Source organism: Danio rerio, chromosome 17 (assembly GCF_049306965.1).
Source record: "Danio rerio strain Tuebingen ecotype United States chromosome 17, GRCz12tu, whole genome shotgun sequence".
NCBI classification, from domain to species: domain Eukaryota; kingdom Metazoa; phylum Chordata; class Actinopteri; order Cypriniformes; family Danionidae; genus Danio; species Danio rerio.
This window is the reverse complement of record NC_133192.1, coordinates 50,415,764-50,441,873: the sequence shown is the minus strand read 5'-3', so window position 1 is coordinate 50,441,873 and position 26,110 is coordinate 50,415,764. Positions and strand designations below refer to the sequence as shown.

General features: G+C 35.0%; 1 protein-coding gene across 1 annotated transcript in view; it reads right to left on the bottom strand.

Annotated features, from left to right (window-relative positions):
- Positions 1-274: 274 nt before the first annotated feature.
- The window catches only part of ezra (ezrin a), a 36,495-nt gene continuing 10,659 nt past the window's right edge, over positions 275-26,110 (bottom strand). Inside the window, 11 exon segments of the mRNA NM_001020490.1 lie at positions 275-1,692; positions 6,113-6,391; positions 6,750-6,842; positions 8,337-8,497; positions 9,191-9,321; positions 10,210-10,373; positions 12,584-12,680; positions 15,378-15,524; positions 15,610-15,693; positions 16,520-16,794; positions 21,919-22,014. Of these exon segments, the coding sequence (NP_001018326.1) occupies positions 1,528-1,692; positions 6,113-6,391; positions 6,750-6,842; positions 8,337-8,497; positions 9,191-9,321; positions 10,210-10,373; positions 12,584-12,680; positions 15,378-15,524; positions 15,610-15,693; positions 16,520-16,794; positions 21,919-22,014 (1,692 nt within the window). The 3' untranslated portion in view covers positions 275-1,527.

Sequence of the window (26,110 nt, the reverse complement as noted above, 5' to 3'; positions counted from 1 at the left end):
GTATTCTACAACAAGAAACATCTTGTGTTGAATGCAAAATAAGATAATTTAAAAAATGTTGGAAACCAGTAATCATTGACTTCCATAGAAGGAAAAAACAAATATTATGGATGTCAATGGTTAAAGGTTTTTTAGCATTTTCAAAATAAATTATTTTGTATTCTATAACAAACAGTGTCCTTTATTGAAAGCAAAAGAAGATATTTTTAGGAATGCTGAAAACTGGTAACCATTGCCACATTCATTTATTTATTCATTCTATTATTTTCCTTCGGCTTAAGGGGGTCACACACCAGAATCACCACTCGGCGGCGCCACGCAACGCCATGCATTTTAATTTTAAACAAGTTTCTATCAGGGTACACACCTGCTCAGCCACGACTCAGGACACTTGTTTCTGCCACGCCACAGAGCGTCATCTAAATACTTTTATTTTAAATAACATCCGAATGTGCGCGTCTGGTGTGTGATACTTCTAACTGTCATGTGCACACCCTGTTGCGCCGCCGAGCGGCACATCCAGTATGTAACCCGCTTTAGTCTCTATTTCAGAGGTCGCCACAGCGGAATGAATCGCCACATTGATTTACATAGTTGGAAAAAAAACAAATACTATGGAAGTCAATACTTACAGGTTTTTAGCAGTTTTCAAAATAACTTCTTTAATATTCTACAACAAAAAACTTCTTTTGTTAAATGCAAAAGAGGATATTTTGAAGAATGTTGGAAACCAGTAACCATTGACTTACATAAAAGGACAAAACAAATACTATGGAAGCTGATGGTTACATGTTTTTAGCATTTTTCAAAAGAGCTTCTTTTGTATTTTACAACCAAAAACTTATTTTGTTCAACACAAAAGAAGATATTTTGAAGAATGTTGGAAACCGGTAACCATTGACACATTCATTAATTAATTCATTCTATCATTTTCCTTTGGCTTAGTCTCTATTTCAGAAAAATGAACCGAGGAATGAACCGCCACATTGACTTCCATGGTAGGAAAAAAACAAATACTATGGCAGTCAATGGTTCTAGATTTTCAGCATTTTTCAAATAACTTCTTTTGTATTCAACAAAAACAAAAAAATCACAAAAGAAAATATTTGGAAGAACTAATTGAACTACTTCGTAATCAACGACAACAACTAAAAATAATCATATACATTTGTAATGGGTGACTAAACGATGACGGAATATTCAGTTTAGGCTGAACTGTCCCTTTAAAAAGGTAGACACATTTTAAACACTCCCATAAAAGATGACAAGATTTCTCAAGCCAAAATCTTTGGCACAATTAGCATAAATAGGATGTCAAGAGTGTTCTTTAACAACAAGCACATCATTTCAGCAAAGTACGCTTCCCATGTATGTTAAAAAAGGTGTCGTGTTTACAGACTGTGTAAATAATCCAGTCATTTCAGTGGCAAATACAAAGCGGGACCATGTGTGGCAATTAGATAAACTCCCCCCTTGGACAGCGGGTTGCTGCCGGTGCTTGAGGTTTATTGGGGCATTTATCAGGCATTACAAGGCTTCAAACTCATCTATTCTCTGCTTGGTGTTGCCCATGCGGATCTGGCGGAGCGTCTTGTACTTGTCCCTCCCGGCCTGTACGTTTTCACTGTGCAGGATGTCGTTCTGGGTCTTCTTGGTGTTGTCTCGGGCCTCAGCCAGCTCAGAGCTCAGAGCCTAAAAACAATTCAACAGACAGTCAGTCACAATGCCAATTACAGAAAACCAAAAATAAATGTTTTATATGTAGTTCTGAATCTCATCCAAAGCCATTGACAGAGAGAATAATGGAGTTAATACACAGAAAAGAGAAAAAAAGAGATCAGTTGTGATTCATGGGTGTTATTTGGGCCAAGGGATCGATTTCTCGACTCTCAGTGGACCATGTACTGGTGTCAACTCCAGGACAGGAATCGACTCCCAGAGTCGAGTTTGGTTTTTCAAATCCTCCTGAAAGAAGCAGTTACATTCTGCAGTTATAATGCTCATTCTCGAGCACGATGCGAAGGCACCCGCTTTAAATGCGTGATCAGACTATTTACGCTTTTGCTTTTGAATTTCGCCACCACGAGCATTAGGCTATTATACTGTATAGTGGCTATTATGTTATATAATCAATACGCATCGATGAATTGGCTCTTCAGTGTTTGAACTCTCAGTAATGATTAAATCACACTGAACTGAGCTAAACTGAACTGAACTGAACTTAAACACTAAAACCTGAACCACACTGTTCCAGTTACTATGACCATTTATGTGAAGCTGCTTTGACACAATCTACATTGTAAAAGCACTATACAAATAAAGCTGAATTGAATTGAATTGAATATAATAATGCCTATAATGCTAACGGATGAAGTTTGCTTTCAGTTTCAAATTCCTATAAAGCACTTACCCCTTTTGCATTTTGGTTTTAAAGCATTTTGGTTTGGATCTGCCTGTGATGTCAAGCTTGCCGTGTTATAAATGAAATATAGCCTATATGTATTTTGGAGCAGATCGGATATTGGCGGATCGACATCAAATCGAAATTAGCACTGCAGGTAAAAATATGATGTTATGTTAGGCTATTGGCTGTATATGCGCAGTGGCGCAGTGGGTAGCACGTTCGCCTCACAGCAAGAAGGTTGCTGGGTGGCTGGTTCGATCCTCGGCTCAGTTGGTGTTTCTATGTGGAGTTTGCATGTTCTCCCGGCGTTCGCGTGGGTTTCCTCCGGGTGCTACGGTTTCCCCTACAGTCCAAAGACATGCGGTACAGGTGAATTGGGTTGGCTAAATTGTCCGTAGTGTATGAGTGTGTGTATGTATGGTTCCCAGAGATGGGTTGTGGCTGGAAGGGCATCCGCTGCGTAAAAACTTGCTGGATAAGTTGGCGGTTCATTCCGCTGTGGCGACCCCGGATTAATAAAGGGACTAAGCCGACAAGAAAATGAATGAATGAAATAAAGAAATAAAAAACACTAACCATAATGACAAAAGTAGCCAAGATTTACTTATTGTCACAAAATCTGACAAAAGGCTACATGTGGTCGTGGTTTTGTTTTGGCCCTGAATGCACTTAATTTCACCTCTAATTCATTCATCTGTTTATATTGTAAATAACTACAAAAATACATCAAAATTATACCAAACGAAATTAGTTTGCAAAAGAGGATTTTTAAATAAAAATATAGCCTAGGTTAAATGTTCAAAAACTAGGTCTGACTTTTTAAATAAAAATAAAAACTGAATTTTATTTTATTTTTATTTTTATTTTATTTTTTTGAGTGCAGATGATTTACGGCTGGTTTTGTCTGACCAGAGGAGAACTGCACAATGTTAAGCTGCAATTGATGCGGTGGCATTATGTAAAGCGCGATATGAGCATGTTTAATCCTTGCACTATTTTAAGGGAATGTAAATGGAGTGAACTTCGGAGTCGACTCCAAAATAAGGAATCGAGAATGGGAGTCGACTCCAAAAAACCTGGAACCGAACACCCCTATTTGTGCTTTTGAATTGATCTGCGTCGCTCAATTTTAATGTTAAAAGTTGAACTTTAAATCTGCAGTATCAAAATGACTATTGCTGATATACTTTGTCATTTAAAACAATCTATTGTTTAAGAAATAATAATACAGAAATACTACAATAACAAAAAAACTACTGACCTCTGTTTCATACCATAATTTACATCATCAACCAAGACAATATATCATTATAGACTAGTAAAAATGTCAATAAAATAATTGGACAAATCCTTTATAACATCAAAAGTTGTCAGAGCGGAGATCAATGTCTCATAATGCAATTCAAATGCGTAAACAAACTAAATATCTGTCAATCGCACACTGAGGAAACTATTGCACAAACACAAAAATCAATTAATCGAGCTCATTCAGATCGATACAGGTGTTTACATGAAGGATTTTATGTCAGCTGTAAATCAGTGTTGAGTTTCTGACCTTAATCTGTCAAAATAACATGCGATGACGTCAGATAAAACGTTCATTATCTGGTGTGTTCATGTAAACTACAGAAAAAGTCACTGAGCAATTACGTGAACAAATCAATTAAGACAGATCATAATCTCCCATCCATGGAAGTGTTATTTGCATATGTTACAGAAAGAAAGCTCTTCGAGTGAAAACATGTAAACACCGCCATCAAACTATTACCGTCGTGTAGAATTTTCGCCTTATTTTGTGACAGTAATAACACACACGGCTTTCTGAGCTACCTACCGAGTGCATCTAAATTACCGAGAAATGCAGAGGTTTTTTTTTCTCTCATTCATTGTGTGGTATCAAACATTGGATTAAAAATACACGCTTCCAGCAGCTCCTCGAATCAAATATCTCGTTTTTCACTTGGGGCATGAATGAAATGTTCCTGAATGAAAGTACCAAACTGCAGTTAAAGTCCACCATTTAATAATTTGGCAAATAATTTGATTACTGAACTCCATGTAAACACAGTCACTGTCTTTCAACCCTGCGTCTCTGTGGGTCCTATCATACACCCGGCGCAGTGTGGCGCAAGACGCGGCACAGTAGTCTTTTGGTAGTTTCAGCTTGGCACAAGAGTCGTTTTGAGGCGTTGCGCTACGCTGTTTAAATAGCAAATGCATTAGAGCTCATATGTGCGCCCATAGGCGTTCTGGTCTAAAAAGGAAGGCGTTCTGAGGCGCACTGCTGGTGCGTTGCTTTTTTGAGAAACTATAATAGATTTTTCATTAGACCAAAACTAACCCGGTCTAAACTCCGGCGCAGAGTTGCGCCTCACTTACACACTGCTTAATACGCACAAGAGAGCAATAGGCAAATATCTTTACATATGAAAAAATGTAAATATTAAGGATATATATAGGATATAATAAGAATATAGAATATAAATATAAAGAATTAAAATATTACAAAACATATTATTTTCTAGCCTACATAAATATGAAAAATCACTGCTTTTATGTCTTTTTCATCTCGGGAGGCTTTTTCAGTTCATTCATAACAATTTGCTTTTGTATAATGTTATTATTATTAGCAGTATTATTTATTTTTTTCATATTTATATTTGTTTTATTAAAAACAAGCTTAGATTTGCCCACCTGTCAGGTTTTAGATCATATGGGGCACAGCATGTGTTTTGTGATATAACTTAGTTTTTGAGCACACTTTGTTATTATTGTTCATTAATTTTTTTGCTGGAAATTAGAACTGAATTTAGAAATAGTTTTGAAACGAATATTTGCGCTTAACAAACAAAAGTATTTATTTATAGACTAATTGATGTCTGTGCGTAAAGGTTTCCCTATCCAAGAGCGAAAGTGAAAGTGATCCATTATCTCTCATTCTCACGCAGTAGATGCTCTGTTTAACAGTTTTCTGTTAAAAAGCTGTTAACTGTTAACTGTTTGCTTGTGAAATGCTCATTTTTTCCACTTAGACTTACTTTGCGTCCTGTAAATAGTGAATGCGCTCTTGGCACAACGCAGCTGACTCTTAAAGGGAATGGGAGATGAGACTGTAATTGGTTTATTCTCAAAACACACCTATAACTCATTAAGAAAATAAACTCAACCCTTTAAGAACATGCGCCACGGCGCAAGGCAGATTTCCCCTCCTTAAATTAGCAAAAACGCGTCCTGACACGCCCTGAAAGCGTTTGCGCACTGCGTTTTGCGCTCTGCGCATGGACCGTCAAAATAGAGCCCTACGTGTTTGTTTTGCATCTGTGAAAATCAGCATATGCCCAAACCGAAACTCCCATTTTTATGCAAATTTTTATGCACCTTCCCTCGTTCCCTCCTCCGACACTCCCCCCTAAACAGAGCTAGACACACCCACTTTCCTCACTTTTTCCAAACTAGAGGTGTGAAAACACCCTGCTGAAACAGAAGGGTATCGTGACCCTTTAAGGCTAATAAGTCCTTGTAAACAAAATGTAAAAATATGTGCATGACCCATAAAAAAAAAAAAAAAAACATTCAATAACACAAAATCAATGATCAAATCAGGATCCATTATTATTATTATTATTATTATTATTATTATTATTTTATAGTTTTGTTTTAGAATAACTACTGGCAGAGATTTGTGAGTAGACACATAGCATGTGTTACCATGAGCTGTTTCTGCACGCGCTCGTTCTTCTCAGCCTCTGTGATCCGCTCCTCCTCGTTACGGTGGTCCTCGATTCCCTCCACAGGCAGCTCGGCGCTGTAGGTGCTGTTGTTCTCTTCGTGATCCTCATGGTCGTTCTCCAGCGGTTCCTCCATCATGGCCCGGGCCGCCATGGGTGCAGCCATGGACGCAGCCATGGGCGCAGCGGCCACAGGAGACGCCATCACATTGTGCAGCTCCTCACGGGTCTTTTCCAGATCATCCTGCACCTCTTTAGCCTGAGTGAAATCAAGGGGTCGGCTATTAGAAGTCAATCATAGTTCCACTTTATGCTGTAGTGTTAAGACATACAGAGAAATTAAATTAAATCCGTTCATGTCACTTCAATATATAAAAAGTGTGTTGTACTTAATAGAAACAGGGTATGTGAACTCAAATTGTACTTATTTTTCCTATAAAATATATAGGAAAATATACATAACCTATATACCACCTATATAATTCTGTGTGTTTTTGGAGATGCTGTGTCAAGTTTTCAAATTGTACACATAGCTCTTTCCCGGGACAGCATGCCAAATAAGCTATGTATAAATCATGAGCTAAGTGTAAATTCTTGAAACAATGCTTAAAACTCACCCTGTTCTGCCATTCGTTGGCCTCCTCTTCTTTAATTCTCCTGGCTTCTTCCAGCAAGGCAAGCTTCGCTGTGTATTCAGCCAGATCTGCTGCCTATATGGAAAATCAAAATGTACATTTTACTTCAGTTCAGGCTAGATACACAAAAAGTGACAACGATTTTCACAGTTTAAGATTGCAGATGGCACTTATTAACCCTTGTGTGCTGTTGGGGATGTTTTCATCCCCTCTGAAGTTATTTTGAGTCTTAATTTGGCCACAGCAAATGGGATGATTGTTTTAGTTGATAAACCTTATCTTGACAAATATTTTGGGAAAATGCTTTGAAAAGTTTCAAAAACTCAACAATACACTTTGGGCCAATCTACTACCCTTTCATTTTTCATTTTTGCCCCATTGACCTCCATTATAACAACATTTTTTGATTGCAAGTCATGACACCATATAATCGTGCATTCTTGATTGTTGCTGCTTTTCCTTGTTAAAAGAGGTCAAATTTGTCATTTTTTTTTAAATTAATAGTCAATTTGAACAGTACACAAGGGTAAAACACTGCTTCATGAACTTTTGCCAATAATTTGTTTAGCTTTAGTGACCTTGTTTTAAAACTAGGTTGTTTTCTACTAGGGGGCGATCTCTGTAAACCTGTGTTTCAACAGTACGTTTTATCTGATTAATGAACAGGTTCTGATTTGGGATTTTCCAGTAAGTGGCAATATCTGCACTCTGTCATTAATTTTGGTGAAAGCAGCGATTACAGTTACATTTACCAGACAACAATATGCTCGAAATGAAAAAGGTTTCTTTTCCGATTTTTTTAACTTTCATAAACTCACAAAAATTATTCTAAATTATCCCTGTTCACTAGTGTAAAAAAACATTGCTACCGCACAAAGAATACTGTAGTGCAGCATTTTTGTTTTGATTGTCAAGACCTTGTGCATTCATATAGACTGATTTTGCAATATGTGCATGAAACCTTGACAAATGTATTGCTTTAAAAAATTTGCTCTTTCAAAGTCATATAAACTACTTTTCTCATTTTAAAATACACAAAGTATTCTCATAGTATTTTTTGAAATTGGTGTTAGATGAAATTGTATCCTGACATAGGCATGACCTAGTGTAATAAGTAAAGTAACTCTTTTAAGGGGGTTTACGAGGACATGCCTTGTGTCCTTGTAAATTAAAACTGCTTAAAAATGATACTTAATTTGAAAAAAATTCTTGTGTCTTCACTATTTTATTATAATTACCGTCATTATATTGGGCAGTGTATTTAGGGTTTGTTGAAGTGGGTTTATAAAACAAATATCTCTGTATAAACAATGACATCTGTACTTGGCAAAAAAAAATCATACTTAACAGGCTGTTTTGACAGTCAATATAAGTCACAGGATTCCTTTGAGGGTTGATTTTAGGGCTATGGGTAGGTTAAGGCCATATAGTATGTGCTTTTAACAGTATAAAATACATTATGCCTGTGAAGAAAAACATATACAAGTGTGTGTGTGTGTGTGTGTGTGTGTGTGTGTGTGTGTGTGTGTGTGTGTGCGTGTGTGTGTGTGTGTGTGTGTGTGCACTAACCAGCTGCTCCTGAGTTTTCATCTGATCCTCAGCCTGCCTGGCAAGCTCCTCTTTAGCCATCAGAGCTGCCTGTCTCTCAGCCTCCAGACGGGCCGCTTCCTCCTCCACCTTCCTCCTCTCCTCCTCCAAGACCCGCGCCCTCTCAAACTGCTCTCGCAGGTCTGAACAATACACACAATCAACCTTTAGAGGGCAGCAGACGCTCAGTTATACAACATTCAAGCAGGTATCTGTACAGTCAGGGTCAAACATTTGTCAAAATTCTGCATGATAATTTAAATATATATACCCATATATACACATACACACACACATATATATATATATATATAAAAAGAATATGCCTAAAATATATATATATTTTTTTAGAAATGGATTTAAGTAAAGTATTGCTTTATTCTGTAAAGTTATCATTACATGTCTTCTAAGTTTAAAATAAAACTATTGTCATTTAAGGTTTTTTTTCTGAAGATGACACTTGTATAAAAATAACAGATATCAAACCCTGTTCCTGTTTTTCCAATATTGCTTTCTTATATGTTTTGAATTTAAAACATTTGTATTGCATTGTTTAAAAATGTGAAATTGTGAACACTTTTTGAAAATCTGGTGGAAATGTAGTCAACAATAATGAGAAGAATAAAAAAAAATACTTAAGTTACTTGAATACAATACATATTGTAAAAGCATTTCATCTAAATTTGACCATAGCTGTATGTGTATATGTATGTTTTATAATAATAACAATATAAAAAATACATTATATTTCATTTAACAGTTGCTTTTTAACTGTATATCTGTGACTTTTATTCTTACATATGCTATATAAAAACAGATTCTCCACATTTTCATACCTCTCTCAACCTTTTTGGTCTGCTCTTCAAACTGGTAAAGCTTCATCATCATCTCCTGCTTCTCTTTCTCCACCATCTCCTTTTCTTTCTCTATTGCCTCCCTTTTCTTCTTCTCATTCTCTAATTGGGCTCTAGAAAGAAAACAGTCAGAACAAAATTGTCCAATAAATGCTGTTGGGTTTTTTGTAAGAGGATTAAGTGTACCGCAATAAACATTTCTGGAGAGAGCCAAATACATCCCAGCAGGTATATTTTTTTGCAGTTTTGTTTTCACAAATCCACCAGAGGCCTCCGTGTGCACTTTTTGAAATTTCAAATTTCTCTCACGAGTGCCTTTTGTGCCTGCTCTTCTCACATGAATCCACCAGAGGCTACTGTCGACTGACTGACTGACTGACTGACTGATCGACTGACCCACCTTCCTCCTTCCCTAATCCCAACCAGTAGTGCTTTAAAAAGCACAGATTGACCAGCGCCCACCAACTCCCCTCAACCGACAGTGTTTTGAAAAGCAATCCAGAAAAATAAAAGTCTTCACCTGATTTTTACCATGCTTTCTGATTTTACCATATTTTTTACCATATTTTTTACTTGTTTGTTTATTTTTTTGGCTTCTGTTATTGTTTTATCTGCTTTCTGGAACCATTCTTCACTAGACTTCAACCCTGCTGTCGTGGTGAACTCCTCTCTGCACCTTAAGTCTGCCAACTTACATTGAGAGCCACTGGACGAACTTGTAACAGCAGTAAAGCCGTCCATACGGAGGTAAGCGGTCAGCTGGCAAGCACGAAAAGGAACGGCATACCACCCCGTAGCGTTCGTGTTAAAGACGAAATGCAGCCATAAGTACTTCTGGCTACATAATTGGCGATCTCCAGAAATGTATATAGAGCTACGTTTTCAGAATGAGCCTGTGTTGCTTATATTTTATGTTAAACTTTAATTTTGTGGCCAATCAAGTTCTACCGTGAGAATTCTATCTGACCACGGCTCTATAACGCTGAACAGTGTGTCCTCACCTCTCCATCTGCCTTTGGTGTTTCTCCTCTCTGGCCTGGGCCTTCATCTGCTGCACTTCAATAGTGTCAGGTTTCCTGCGCTTCATGTAAAGTTCATGGTTTCCCATGCACAGCTGCAGGATACGCTTGTTAATGCGCAGGCGAGAGGCGTAGAACACAAAGTCCTGTAGGAAACAGACAGAGAACAGAACGTGATGCATCTCGTAATGCTGTTTGCATAAATAATGAGCTATATATATTTTAAACAGCTTTCTTTACTAAAACTAAAAATACAATTCTGCATGTGGGTCAAAGACGCAAAGTCTTATTTTTGTATCCCCATTCAATTAAAATAAAATGTTTAAATAAATACCCATATCCACACAATGAATATGTAATATCAAAGTTTCAAATATTTATTTATTTACTGTCAGAGTATTACGAGGAAAAACCTATATATATATATATATAGACCTTTTTAATGTGCTCATGTTATTGGCCCATAACTGTAACAAGAAGCAATTAAATCATAACCTAATGTCAAAACAACTATCATACAATAATTTTTCCGAAACCATTAAAATTAAAAAATGTAAAATAGGAAATAAGTTGGCGGCATTGTTTTTGTTTACATCCCTCAAAATGGTCTATATATGATGCATCTGAAAGACAATCACAGCATTTCTGGTGACAGGTAAAATGACTCTGAATGCCAGCTTTGACATTAAGAAAAGCATCATTGACGGTTCTGAAGATGTTTAAGATGGCTGCCTTTTTTTCATGATAAGAATGGCCTTCACTTGGAACTTTGCTTTTAGATACACACAATTGTGTTATTTTCTTTTTTTATTATTCAAATTTTTATTTTCTTTAACAATTATCAGTACCATCAGTTTACACATTTATACATCCTTTTAACATCCCCTTTCCTTTCCCCACCCCAACAGTGGCACAGTTACAGTAATTTGATGGTGCTATCATCAATCCAATAATCACAGATAAATAATATAAACTCAATAAATAAAAAAAACACACATACAAAAATAAATAATAATAGTTAAAACAATAATATTAATAATACATAAATAAATAATATAAGATAATTACGCCTTTACCGTGCGTCTCACCGCAATGACCTTATTTAACCTCCAAAAATGCCACTTATTTTCCGTATCTTCTCTGATGAACATCCAATTTATCAAGTAATCTATATTCATCCTATTTTTGGGGACTTGTGGAGCTGCGCATAGATGGATTTGCTCTTCAGTGTTTAGACTTTCAGCAGTTAAAAATTAAACCACACTGAACTGAACTAGGTGACGCAGTGGCATAGTTGGTAGTGCTGTCGCCACACAGCAAGAAGGTCGCAGGTTCGAGCCTCGGCTGGGTCAACTGGCATATCTGTATGGAGTTTGCATGTTCTCCCTGCGTTCGCGTGGGTTTCCTCCTGGTGCTTCGGTTTCCCCCAAAATCCAAAGACATGCGGTACAGGTGAATTGGGTTGGCTAAATTGTCCATGAGTGTGAATGAGTGTGTGGGGATGTTTCCCAGAGCTGGGTAGCGGCTGGAAGGGCATCCGCTACGTAAAACGTGCTAGATAAGTTGGCGGTTCATTCCACTGTGGTGACCCCAGATTAATAAAGCGACAAAGAAAATGAATAAATGAACTGAACTAAACTGAACTTCAACTCTGAAAACTGGACTGACACAGTTTTTAAATTTACTAGAACTTCTGCTTTGACACAATCTACATTGTAAAAGAGCTATAAAAATAAAGATAGTAAAAAGTAATCTATGTTATTTTTTCATTTGCTGCCACCTTCCCCGATTCTGTAAACCATTCTTGAAATTATGGTGGACCTGCTAAATCCCATCCTCTTATAATAATTTGTATTCCAATCATAATACTTATTTGAATCCACTCAGACATCTTCAACACAAATGTCTCTCCCAGTACATATATCAAAACACAGTTTTAAATCACTTTTTCTACATAATTATAGTAACTGCAAATAACATACTTCTTTTAACTTATACATATACTTATTAAACTATTTTAAAGATGTTAAGTGACCACCCTAAATTTTATCCGATTTTTGAAATAACTACAAACTTGAAAATTACAACAGATAATATAATAATAAATAATAATTTATAGATATATTTAAAAATACATGATCCATTTTTAAGTTACAACATTTATCAAGTCATTAAATTGCCATTTCCTGATCATCACAAACATTTATTTTAAAAACTAGCCTATATTAAAACAAATCACTTAAAAAAATTTCAATTCTATGTCACATGAAACAAGCATTTAAACCTATTTATTAATCTTAAATTTATTCTTTCTTTATCTTCATTACTCTTATTTTGTCATTTTGTCAAAACTTACCGGAGCCTTTTTGTCAATGGGTTTGATTATGAACTTCTTGTCATTGAACGAGATGTTTCTTATTTCACTCCAGGGAAATCCAATTTTCGGAGTCAACCTAAGTACAGAAAACAAAATAATTATATCCTGCAACTCAAACTTTTTTAAAAGTGTGTGTTCATGTTTTTGTGACATCTCAAGACAAAGCTAAACGTGCTGCAAATTAAGAAAACATGTGCAACTACAAAAAAAAGCCAACAAATTAAAAACAGATCTGTTTGACAGCACATGTGCTACAAATCCTCACAACGCATACACATTAAAAAAAAACATGCTGCATTTTCTCACAACACTTTCAAATAGCATGGAACGGAATGGAAATGTTTTAATGGGACCCTAAAACATGACGGGTATTTAGGTTATAGTTATTTAGACTCATAAATACTAAAGAAAACGGAATCAGGATGTTAAAATAAACAACGAAAAACCCACTTTTCAAAAATCCTACAACTGCACTGAGCAATAGTCACAACACAGCAATGTTCGTCAGGTTTTTGGGTCCCCTTGAAACACTTCCGTTGTGTCCTTTTCTGTTTACAAGTGTTGTGAGAAAATGCAGCCCGTTTTATTCATTTGATTGCATTTTGGGAAAATGCAGCCTGTTTTATTCATTTGATTGCATTTTGGGAAAATGCAGCACGTTTTTTTTTTTAAATGTGTTTGCATTAGGGATGCCCATTTCGGTTAATTTTGCAAACCGACAACCGCCACTCATTAATCGGATATTAACGGTTAACTGGTCAGATTACTATTAAATTATTATAAGAAAAATTTAAACAAATTGACGTGTTTATTTTGTGTTTGTGTAAATATTGCATTTTAAAATACTGATTTATTTTAACTTGCAAGCATAATAATAACAGAACATAACAGAGCATCTTCACACAGCTGCAGTGTTTTCAAAAGCATAGAAAACCAGAATAAACTAAATAAAATGAATAAAATAAATAGGCCTGCCGGAAATTATTTTCACTTAAATAATTCATTTAGAGAACAAAACAAAAACACCAACTGATCCCTTTTAAGAGCGGGCATAGGCTGTTTCCAATTTTTCCAATAATATGTTTTTGTTTTCCGTCAAATAAAAATAGCAGACTTCCTCAAATCGCTTCCTCCACGGAAAATATGCATTTATTTAATGGCCCTTTGTTATTATTATATTACAAAACATTTTTTTACATTTTTAAAAGAAATCATTATTTTAAAGATTATGTCTTGCTATATGGTTTACTCTCTCTCTCGCGGTTCAAGTGCGCACACTGCGTGATGAAAAGACAATGACAACGCGCGCATATTTTGACTTTTTGTAACAGTTTTGATGTTCAAATATGATATTGCAATAATTTGCATACATGCTTTATAAGTTGTAAAATGAAAGCTTAAGCCTATTTGTTGTGTTTATGATGCAGATACAGGAGGCCATCAGCATCAGCGCTGGTTTGGCATCAACTCGTCTGTATAAAACAGCAATATTCTTCTTCCATTTTGCTACTTTAGCAAATATGTCTGTAGGCATATGTGGTCATATGTTATCGTCCCGAGAGTTATCAAACATGTCTGATCAGAGCAAACGTGATTTTCCATTCCAAAAACGCGAGACGCAACTCACTCCTTTTGACAAGGAAAAAAAGGCGCGGTCCTCTTTTTTTGCACGATGAAACGACTGAATCAGCTGCGTAGTGATTGTGCAAGAGTGTTGCCGTCTATGTTGTTACAATTGCAATGTTTAATAATATTGTGATATTCAAGATTTGTAAAGTCATACAGCTCTGGATAACTTGAAACAGCGAGCATTAAGCTAAGCTTTTCACTCATCATAGCACACATGCTGCTGATGACGTGACAATAAAAGTGATTTGATTTAAATTGATTTGATTAGTCTCTCCTACGTCTTTAAAAGTTCTCTGTAGTTGTCTTGACAACACAAACTGCTGCTCTGGGATGAGCCGCGTGCAAAACACTTGTGGCTGTTAGGAAACCATTCAAAAGATGCCCCTCTTAACACAAAAACACTTAACACTTGTGCAGCCAAACTAAAAATATATAAATAATATTTGAATCGTTAACTGATACCATTAATCGGTTACAAGTGCACCCTTTCGGTAATCGGTTAATCGATTATTTTGAGCCTCCCTAGTTTGCATTGTGAGGATTTGCTGCACGTGTGCTGTCAGACAGAGGAAGATCTTTTGCTGTCGTTTTTTTTTTTTTTTGTAATTGCAAGCGATTTCTTAAATTGCAGCACGTTAACCTCTCTTAGCCACCGTACAAATATATATATATATATATATATATATATATATATATATATATATATATATATATATATATATATATATAATAACATGGGTATTACACAGGAATGGGGACACTGCTGATGAATAAATTATAAATTAAAGTGTTTTTTAGGTAAAACTACACAGTTTCCTGTAAGGGTTGGATTTATAGGCAGCGCAATAGAAAATACAGTTTGCACAGTATAAAAACCCAGGTAACCTAATGCCCCTACAATTCACAAAAACAAACTGTGTGTGTGTGTGCATGTGTGTTTGTCAACAATCAGAAATATTGTGCTCCATTACTCCTAAAGTGCAATGACCTCTTAATAATGAGCATCATGCCTTCATATTGACTTGTTTGGCTTGTTGGTTTGGACAGGTCATTAACCGCCCAGTCATGACAGCTGCCACACTGACCCTAATAACCCTATTTCCTGACATTACGTCTAAATCAGAAGGATCAAAAAAGTGCTCACCTATCATCTTTTTCATAGATATTCAGCCCCAAAGCGTCCACTCCTAACCACAGGTCTGTTCCCTTCTTGTTCTTAATGTCGAAATAGTTGACGCCGTACATCTCTAGGTCCTGCGAGATCTTCAGATACTCCAGCATGCTGTCTTCCCTGGTGAAGCAGCATTTAAGGAGGTGATAATCATGAACGGTGACTTGAACTTGATGGGAAAATGAGAGTTTGTAGTTACACTCACTTGAGGATCCCTCTGTGTTCTTCGTGCCAAATCTGAATCCTCTCCTCCCACTGCTCTTTCGAGAGTTTGTGCTGGTCAAGTACTCTATCGTTTACACAGAATCACATATAAAATAAGTAATAAATATAACAATACAAAAGTGCTGCACCCGTATAAAATAAAAAAATGAAAATAAAATGAAAATATCAAGGCAAAGACTTGAATTATAATTAAATTAATTATAATTATAATTAAATTATAATTATACTACAAATAAAATGGCCAGACAGAAATGCATTTAGATGACATTTAAGATCAAAGGGAGGAATTAATATCAACCTCCGCATAAACAAATGAGTTTATTACTGTCATTTCACTCCAGCAAAATAACAGTAAGAGCTAAGTGATGTGACACAAAGCATAAATGTTCATTAAACACTTCAGCAGTTTACATGTGTTTGTTGCCTCATTACAAACACATTACAATCTTGAAGCATTTTTTGATAAAGTTCTGATTGAACCAAAATAGGGGGGTTTCATGGCCCTTTAAAAAGCACTGATTAACCAGCAACCACTCACTTCCCTAAACCTAACCGGTAACAGTAGAAAAGCTGTCCACACTGAGATAAGCAGTCAGCTGGTACCGCCCCGTAGCGTTCATTTTAAAAACAAAATGCATACATACTTTGCGGTCTGTATATAGGGGTTAATATTCAGAACAAGCCTTTGTTGCAACCTTCATGTGAAGTTTGGCACCAACCTTAATCAAATACTTGTTTATATCATCAGCAACAATTGTTATGATGAAGCGGGGTTGGAAACTAACTTTTTAGGAAATTAAACTCCAGGGACAAAAAATAAGCACTAGAAAGCACAAGAGAGTCAATAGAAAACAAACACGGGATTAATGCTTTTAAATAGTTTCACTCACCTCTGTGGCAGGAGCCGCTCAGATGACAGGTATCCTGTTTTGTGGGTTTCAGGTGTAAAGTCTCCAAACTTGGACTGGACAGCATACGAGGCCAGCAGCACCGCTGTCTCTGGCGGACAGTAGATCTCATCGCTCAAGATGCTTTCCTTCACTTGCAGGAAGAAAAGCTTTTTTGTGATGTCCTGAATCAGTTCCTCTGACACGTCCTCAGGGTAGTGCTTGGCCCGAAACTTAAACTGCAGAGGGTTCTCCTGTTTCACCTCTTGAGAGGACACCTATAAAAGCAGAAAAAGGAATAACTGAACGTCGAATGTATAATATATAGATTATATTACTAAAACAATTACTTTTTAAAAAATGATGTTTGCAAACCATTTTAAAAAGCTGAATGTTATTAATTTTGTGTATATCTTACAACACTTTTGGATTCTGATGAAAATCTCTGCATTTGTAAAACATTTGTGAAAGCAAAACTTTATAGCAGGGGGTAAACACTGATTTAAAGTCTAGATGTAAATAATGGGGTGACAAATTCTAATGTGAGTGGAAATTGTAATTAATAAAGACAGATTAACATGTTTTTTTAGTACTGAATCTAAACTGTGTAAAAAGTGCTTTATTGAATTTACATTTGTCACATTGAGTACTCTGAAGATTCACTCTCTGACATGTGATCGCGTCTTCTTTTGATAAGCATGTGTGCTTGCAATGCATGTTTGAAAGAATTTAGATTGTTGCCTATTCTGAAAAAAATATTCATGAGGTTTGCTACATTTTTAAGGTAACTGGTTACAAACAATTTATATGGGCTGAATTTAAACAACCAAATTAAATTTAGTAATGTTCAACTTAATTTGGCTGTTTAAATTCAGCCCATATAAATTTTTGTAACCAGTTACCTTAAAAATGTAGTAAATCTCATGAATATTTTTTTTCGGAGTAGGCAATAATCTAAATTCTTTCAAATATGCATTGCAAGCATACATGCTTATCAAAAAAAGACGTGATCACATGTCAGAGAGTGAATCTTCAGAGTACTCAATGTGACAGTAATAAAATAGTAAAGGAACACCTACACTACGTCCACACCCATTGATAAGATGGTTTCAGTGGGCTTTAGCTGTTCTCTGTGTTGTTTTTAGGGTGTTGTTGGTGGTTGCTACAATGTTTTGAGTGGTTGCTAGTGATCTCGTACTGTAAGGCTGGGCATGAACGATTCCATTTGCGATTTCCATGTGATTACTAACAACACTGACAAGGAAAATTACGGTTCGGCAGTAACTAGATTGCTAACACTATGCATGTATGCGGATTGAATCTAATATTGATACCAACATTGATATTAATATCGGAATGATATAGCCTAACGAGATTGCTACTTCAGTGTAAAATGATACTAATGTCAAAGGATCATCAAAGGATATAAGTGTATGTAAAAATGTGGTTTAAACAGCCTGAAATGTAACTATTTTACGTTTTCTCTGTTTAGCAGCTAATGTACGATGTATGTAAATGTAAGATTTTAAAAAGGAGGTGTGACACCCAACCCTGCCCCTAAACCCAAATATTCATACAAATTAGCCACTAAATTAAAAACTTATATATGTTCTCCAGTATGCATTTTGTGCATTGGTTGCTTTATATTGCTTTAAATGTATTAATATTTATTTAAAGACAAAGATGTTTTAGGAAAGAAATGATGTTTTGTTATTATATTATTCCTATTCCTATTATAAAAACCTCAAATGGAAGGACTTTTTCCTTCAAGTTTTTTTTTTTTTTTCTTAGATGCTTCTATTCAAAGTAAATTACAAATAAAGGCTACAACAAACTATTTATCATAAAGAGGCAAATAATCATAACAGCTGGTACTACAACATTTCCAAAAGATAAAAAGTCAAAATAGGGAGTGAAGTTTTAAAATCTTACAGAGTCAGCGATTATTTTGAGCAATTATCTTTCCAAAAATTGTTCATTAACATGAATATCTTAAAAGTTGTTTCATTTTGTAAAAGATTTGATGTGATACTTTTGCTACATTTGCCAAAATTCAATCGAAAAAAAAGAGAAGTATCGGTATTGGAATCGGTATTGGTATTACCAATATTGTCCCGATACCAAATTTTGCAGTATCAATCTACAGCGCAACACATCTCCTTCTTCTTTCTCATTCATTGGTTGTTGGCAAACCAGTATATGTGTACTCACGCCACCTAATGGGAAGGAGTGTGAAGTTTAGGAGGGCAGAAAGAACTTAAAAAAACACAACAAGTTTTGTTTTTCTCTGAATCTTGCAAATATATAAACAGAATATCGTACTCAAATTGTTTCTGTGCATTTAGGACAGTATCATTTAATATTGCACCAACACACTCCCATGAACCCAGAAGTGTGGTTCTGTTTTTGTAGATAGAGCGAAGTTCTGAATCAATGTGGTGATTCCCTCATAAGGTTCGACCAAATTTTTGACATGTCAGAATAATCATCCAATTGCTGATTAGGAGAGGTTAGCACCCTCTCTGTTCCCCTTTTACACAGCATGACAAACGACACACTGCAAAGATGAAATTTGGTCTGGTTCAAAGAAAAGATCCACAGGTCTCAAAATATGACCAAATTTGCACGGTGTATGCCCAGCCTAATGAGACTATAAAGGGATTTTCTAATCTGTTTTATTTTTTGGGAGGCTAAAAATCTAAATTAAACAAGCTATATTAATTTCCTCCTCATCACGTCACAGTTTGAGATGTCATTCATGTCAAATGGGAAATAGGTTTTGCTCTAAATTAAACTAAATACAAATGTTGCCCTGCCTTTAGATTAAAGCTTGTAATGTTGTAAATAATGTTAATTTACAGTAGTCTGATCTATTTACTTCTGATCAGAGTTTTATCAGGTTTTTATTTACAAATAGTTTGAATGTTTCACTTTAATGTATCATCAAGAGCCAAGCTGTATTTTTTGTTGTTGTTTTTGTATTGAAATGTCAGTGCTAAAATCTTTGTAATGTCTGATAAACAATAGGTGACTAGTTAAACAACAACATTTGTTTTTAAACTATCACTGAAAATGTTATTAACATATTATTAATATGCTTTTAACAGTATTAACATTAATTACAGATTTCATACACATTTTTACTACTAAAATTCCATGACTTTTCCAAGACTTTTTCCAGAACTTTCAAGTACATTTTCATGACGTATTGTTTCATGTAATGTCTATATATACATGGTAAATATTAAGAAAAACAATGACGTTTAAATGTATTACAGCATATCATAGAGCACGCAACAATCTATTTTTTCTTTCAATCTGTTTTTATATCTTATGTAAAATTAATTTTGATAATGCTTACACAGCACTAACTATGTGAGAGCAAGTTTTTTGCCAAAAACAGAAAGTAAGTAAAGACAACTAACCTATATTCAAGTTGCACAATATATTGTTTCTGCATCAATATCGCAATGTGTGCATCCGCAATAATCACACTGCAGGATTTGCAAACATGTGAGTATAGTTTAATATAGAGTTTAATCATAATGGAGTAAAGGTTTATCATCTGCATGCATTTTTAAAGAGATAGTCCACCTAAATATTCCTTACCATTTACATTACACCCTTCACTTGTTTCAAACACTTTTCTTTTTTTGTTAAATGAACACAAAAAGAATCTAATTTAATAACTTCTATAGTATTGAAACAAGTGAAGTGTGACTAAATAGTGAGTACATTTTAATCTTTGAGTAAACTGTCCCTTTAAGGCCTGTGACTGTGTGAACATTTCACATTTTAAAACATCCGGCCACAAGACTTGTTTTGAAATTTGAATAAAGAATAAATAATATACAAGGAAGACTATGCAGTGTTGATTATTCTTTTACATTTACATTTAGTCATTTAGCAGACGCTTTTATTCAAAGCGACTTATAAATGAGGACAAGGAGGCAATTTACACAACTATACGAGCAACAATGAATAAGTGCTGTAGGCAAGTTTCAGGTATGTAAAATGTAAGAAGCAAAACATTAGTCAATTTTTTGTTGTTTTTTTAAAACAGTTAGCGGTGGAGCCAGAGAGGCAATTGCAGATTGGAAAGTAAAGTGGAGACTAAATAGTTGAGTTTTTAGTCGTTTCTTGAAGACAGCGAGTGACTTTGCCGTTCTGATGCAGTTAAGGAGTTCATTCCACCAACATGCCAGATTGAATGCGAGAGTTCGGGAAAGTGATTTCTTCCCTCTTTGGGATGGAACCACGAGGCGACGTTCATTCACAGAATGCAAGTTTCTGGAGGGCACATAAATCTGCAGAAGTGAGAGCAGATAAGGAGGAGCAAAGCCAGAAGTCGCTTTGTAGGCAAACATCAGAGCTTTGAATTTGATGCGAGCAGCAACTGGCAGCCAGTGCAAACGGATGAGTAGCGGAGTGACATGTGCTCTTTTAGGTTCATTAAAGACCACTCATGCTGCTGCGTTCTGAAGCAGCTGAAGAGGCTTGATAGAGTTAGCTGGAAGCCCGGCTAATAGAGAGTTGCAATAGTCCAGTTTGGAGAGAACAAGAGCTTGAACAAGGAGTTGAGCTGCATGTTCAGATAAGAAGGGTCGGATCTTTCTGATGTTATAGAGAATCTGCACGATCGAGCAGTTCTAGAAATGTTGTCAGAGAAGTTTAGCTGGTCATCAATCGTTACTCCAAGCTCTTTCACCATTTTGGATGTAGTAATGGTTGCCCCATCCATCTGGATTGAAGTTATGATGTAGAGTCGGGTTGGCAGAAACTTCAAGCATTTCTGTTTTCGTGAGGTTAAGCTGAAGAATATGATCTTTCATCCAGTGTGAAATGTCTGACAGGCAGGCGGAGATGCGAGCTGGAACCGAGGGATCATCAGGGTGAAAAGAGAGGTATCTGATATAGATATTCAATATCTGTACCTAAATAGTGAATCCCTGAAAACTTTCATTCATTTTTATCTTGACTATATTTTATTTATCTATGCTTGTAATTTATTTGTTATATATTATTCTAGACTTACTCCTCTACAAAATCCCCCCAAATCTTGTTAAATCATCAGGTAAAATTGTATTCACATCGCAATATATATCACAGAAATAAAAATATCAGATTTTTCCCATATCGCGCTGCCCTAATTCAACTATACAGATATTTGTTAAACTAATTTCCATGACTTTTCCGAAACTTTGTGGGTTTTTCTGTTTTTCCAAAACTTTTCCAGGCCTGGAAAATGCCATGTCAAAAATCCATGACTTTTCCAGGTTTTCCATAACCGTATGAACCCTGTAATTCAGCATTTTAATATCAAGCATTTATTATTTATTATATATGCAAATTGCAAACACAAAACATCTTTTGTATACCGATAAATACATGATAAGGAATACCTTCTTGTCCAGTTTCAGCCATGTCAGAAAGCCTTTGTTGTCTGTGAACTGCAAACCGAAGTACCAGATCTCACGCAAACCCACCGTCTTAACCACCTGAAAACGGATCAGATTCAGCTTCTTACGCATGTGACCAACACAACACAATGAATCAAAGCTGCGATATCAATATATATGACGCATTTTTGAAACACAATACAGAATCACCTCAGCACTTAATAAAAAGCATGACGTTATGTTGTAGGTTAAACAATGGGAGAATCTCTACTTCAGTAAAAGTTTGTGTTATCCACAGGGAGGGAAACCACCACCCAACCCATCTCCTTATCAGTTATGTGTGTACAAATAAAGGCAGAGATGGTGTTCTCCACCTTGCCGTTATATTCCATATGTCCTGTATTATCACGAACCTCACTAATCACCATAATAAGATAGTGCAGCATTACTAATCTTAACAGTATCTGAAAAATGATTTACACCCAGTGACGGCAGTCATGAGCATGAATTCGGGTGTGACTAACAAAAGCAAAATGCAATTAGTGACAGAGTTTCGTTACAAAAAGAAAAAGAGTCTTAAAAATAGTTTACAAGTTGCTACAAGTTGATGAGTCATTGTGGTAGGATATTGTGTGTGTGGCAGTTTAAATAGTAGATACTAATAAACAAGCACATATGTGTATCCTCTTGCTAGGATTTTTTTATAGGTCTTCCTATTGCAAGTGAAACTATTAAAACGCCCCCTCATCCATATTTAAAGTGGAGAAAAAGTACATGTTAGTACATAATTTTAATGCTATTAAAGTAAATGTATAGTAAATGCTATAAATAAAAGTTGTAAGGTGATTTTAATGAGTTTTATGTTTTTTATTTTTATTTTCAGACTTCCACAATTAAAGTGTTAAATTAAAACTTTCATCATGTATTTTTTAATTACGGTAAGTTAGTTCAAATCTGTAAAATAACAGGGTTTCTTTGAACACATATGGGACATTCTACCAGAAACGTACATTATCTGTTCCTGAATTAAAAACACACACTACCGGTTAAAAGTGTGAGGTCCGTGTGATTTTTAAATGTTTTAAAATAAGCTTCTCCTGCTCACCAAGACTGCCTTTATGTCATCAAAAATACAGTACAATTGTAAAATTGTGAAATGTTATTGCACTATAAAATAACTTAATTAGTTTATAATTTATTTAAAAATCTATTCCAGGTTTAATGATGAAATTTAAGCTTCATTTAGTCTTCAGAATCACATGATTCTCCAGAAATATTATTATTATTATTATTATTATTATTATTATTAATGAAATTGTAATAAAAGTAATAATGACTGGAGTAATAATAAGAAAGCAGTTATTTAAAACTTTAATAAATATTAAACAATTGAACAATTTTTTTTACATTTAATAAATGCCGCCTTGATAAACAGACTAATTTGAGAAAAAAAAAAAAACCTGACTATTTGATATAAATATAATGAATAAAAAGTATTTCATCCTAACAAAATTCTAAAATGGATTGATGGTTGATTTCTGTGAGTCGTTCTTTAAATGAATGTCAGGAATTCTCAGATGTTCTTTTCTTTATTAAAAACACTTTACAAATGTACAAACCCTGTCATTGTCCTTCTCCTCAGCCCAATTGAACCTACAGCTTCAACAGTTTTGTTATGCTAAAAACTTTAATTTAGAAAAAAAACTTCAGAAATAGCAAGTTTAAGTTGTTACCATTTACATCAATTGATTAAAAATATGAAATTTAAATAAATTCATTCATTCATTCATTTTCTTTATGGCTTAGTCCCTTTAATAATCAGGGGTAATCAGCGTAATGAACCGCAAACTTATCCAGCATATGTTTTACGCAGCGGACGCTTTTATTCCAGCTGCAACCCAACAATGGGAAACACCCATACACACTCATTCACAGACATAGACTATGGCTAATTTAGCATATTCAATTCACCAATACCGCATGTATTTGAACTCCACACAGAAAAGGCGATTGACCAAGTCAGCGCTCACACCAGCGACCTTCTTGCTGTGGGGCGATTGTGCTACCCACTGCGCCACCTTGATGCCAATTATGAATAAATTCTACAAATAAATACTATTTTATAATTGTCCCCATGTTTCTGTCAGCCCTATTTGCATTAAATTTAACATAAAATGCGTGCAATACACCTTTAAGGCTATAAGGGACATAATTTGACAGTGAACATGGATGCATTCCATCATTAAATTGTAGGATTTTATGCTTGTTTTGTATGATTTTTTTAGAAAGAAAAGCTTAAAAGTCAGGCCCTGTCACATTTTTATTAGTGAAAATGTACATTTCTGGTAGAATGTCCCTTATATGATGACTTTAATGAATGTGTTTCATCACAATAATCTAGGAAAGATTCAACTGTAAAGCTAATCATTTAAAAAAAACATAAAATAAAAGCAAACCTTTTAATTTAAACAAGGAAAATGTCAAATTACTGCTTTTTTCTATAAAACTTTCATCTAAAATATCTGTAAAATGCACACAGTTAAAGTCAGAATTATTAGCCCCCTAAATAATTTTTCCCCATTTTCTGTTTAAAGGAAAGATTTTTTCCACACATTTCTAAAGATAATAGTTTTAATAACTGATTTCTAATAACTGATTTATTTTATCTTTGCCATGATGACTAAATAATATTTGATTAGATATTTTTCAGGACATTTCTATACAGCTTAAAGTGACATTTAAAGGCTTAACTAGGTTAATTATGTTAACTAGGCAGGTTAGGGTAATTAGGAAAGTTATTGTATAACGATGGCCTTTTTGTAAACTATCGAGAAAAAATATATTGCTTAAAAGGGCTTATAATTTTGATCTTCAAATGTTTTTTTTTAAATAAAAATATAAATAAATAAATAAAAAATATTATCAGACATACTGTGAAAATGTCCTTGCTCTGTTAAACATCCTTTGAGAAATATTTAAAAATGAAAAAATAATCAAAAGGGGTTTAATAATTCTGACTTCAACTGTATATATTTGCATTTTATTCGCATAAAGATATTTTCTGTAATTTTACAGTTTTTGTTTGAAAACCATGACTTTTTTCACAGAGTAGATCACCCAAAACTTAAATTTGGTGTTATTTTACTCCGCTTCGACCCATCCAATATGTATTTTCGTAGAACAGTAAAGAAGAGTTTTTAGCTGAAACTGTGGTCTGAATTTGGATCATTCATAAAGTGTTACTCATAGATAGGTTATCATTGCTGTGAAAATCAGGTTATGTAATAGCTTCTGACAGTACATTGCATTACATTACAGTCTCAGACACTTCAGCATTCTTGTGTTCTTGTGTAACGTCATCATCAACCTTCAAAGTTCAGTTCCAAAACTCAAGACCGCAAGACTGGAGGATGCATGAAGGTTCCCGGATGTGTTCTTGATATCGAGGATGCGTGGACGCAGACTTGAGCACCGAACTCACTCTGGAAGTCCCAAAAGTGATTGCAGCAGAACAAAGGAGGTAAGAAGTGCAACATTCTATACCTGTTAATTATTAAAGTTCAGCGATATAACCTATTTATCTCAGGAGTTTCCCTAAATGAGATGGTGATAGTAAACATTCACAATGAAAATCTTTATAAAGACATAAACAAATTAAGGGAGTTTATATGCTGAAATTCATATTGAAATCTGTTTTATTTGTATTGAGCAACGTATATTTGTAAAGTTTTTGTATGTTATATATTGTAAAAAGGAAAAACAATAAACCGTTGTATGAATGCTGTAATTTTTAAATAAATTTCTGTTAAAAATGCATGAAGGTCATGTGACCTTTCATTTCTCACAGGACGCGTTCACAGTTTTCACCGTCTCCAGAGTTTGTCTTTCTGAGTTAACCTGACAAGACCCCTCTCCACGAAAACGCCAGTCTGTTCTCTGCATTCTTGGAATTGAGAAACAGCCTTTGTTTCTGGTTCAAATAAGTGATTAGCCTGTTGATTTATGTAATCACACAATGATGTAATGTACACACAATTATACTATTGCAGTATCCAATAATGAATTAGGGATACTTTGACAAAAGCTTTTAGAGTGCATAAAGTCTTCATCAGCTCACCTTTTTACATGAAAACCATGAGAAACCATCAAAACTTCAATTTCACCCCTTTATTTGAATGCTTTATGTATGTCTTAC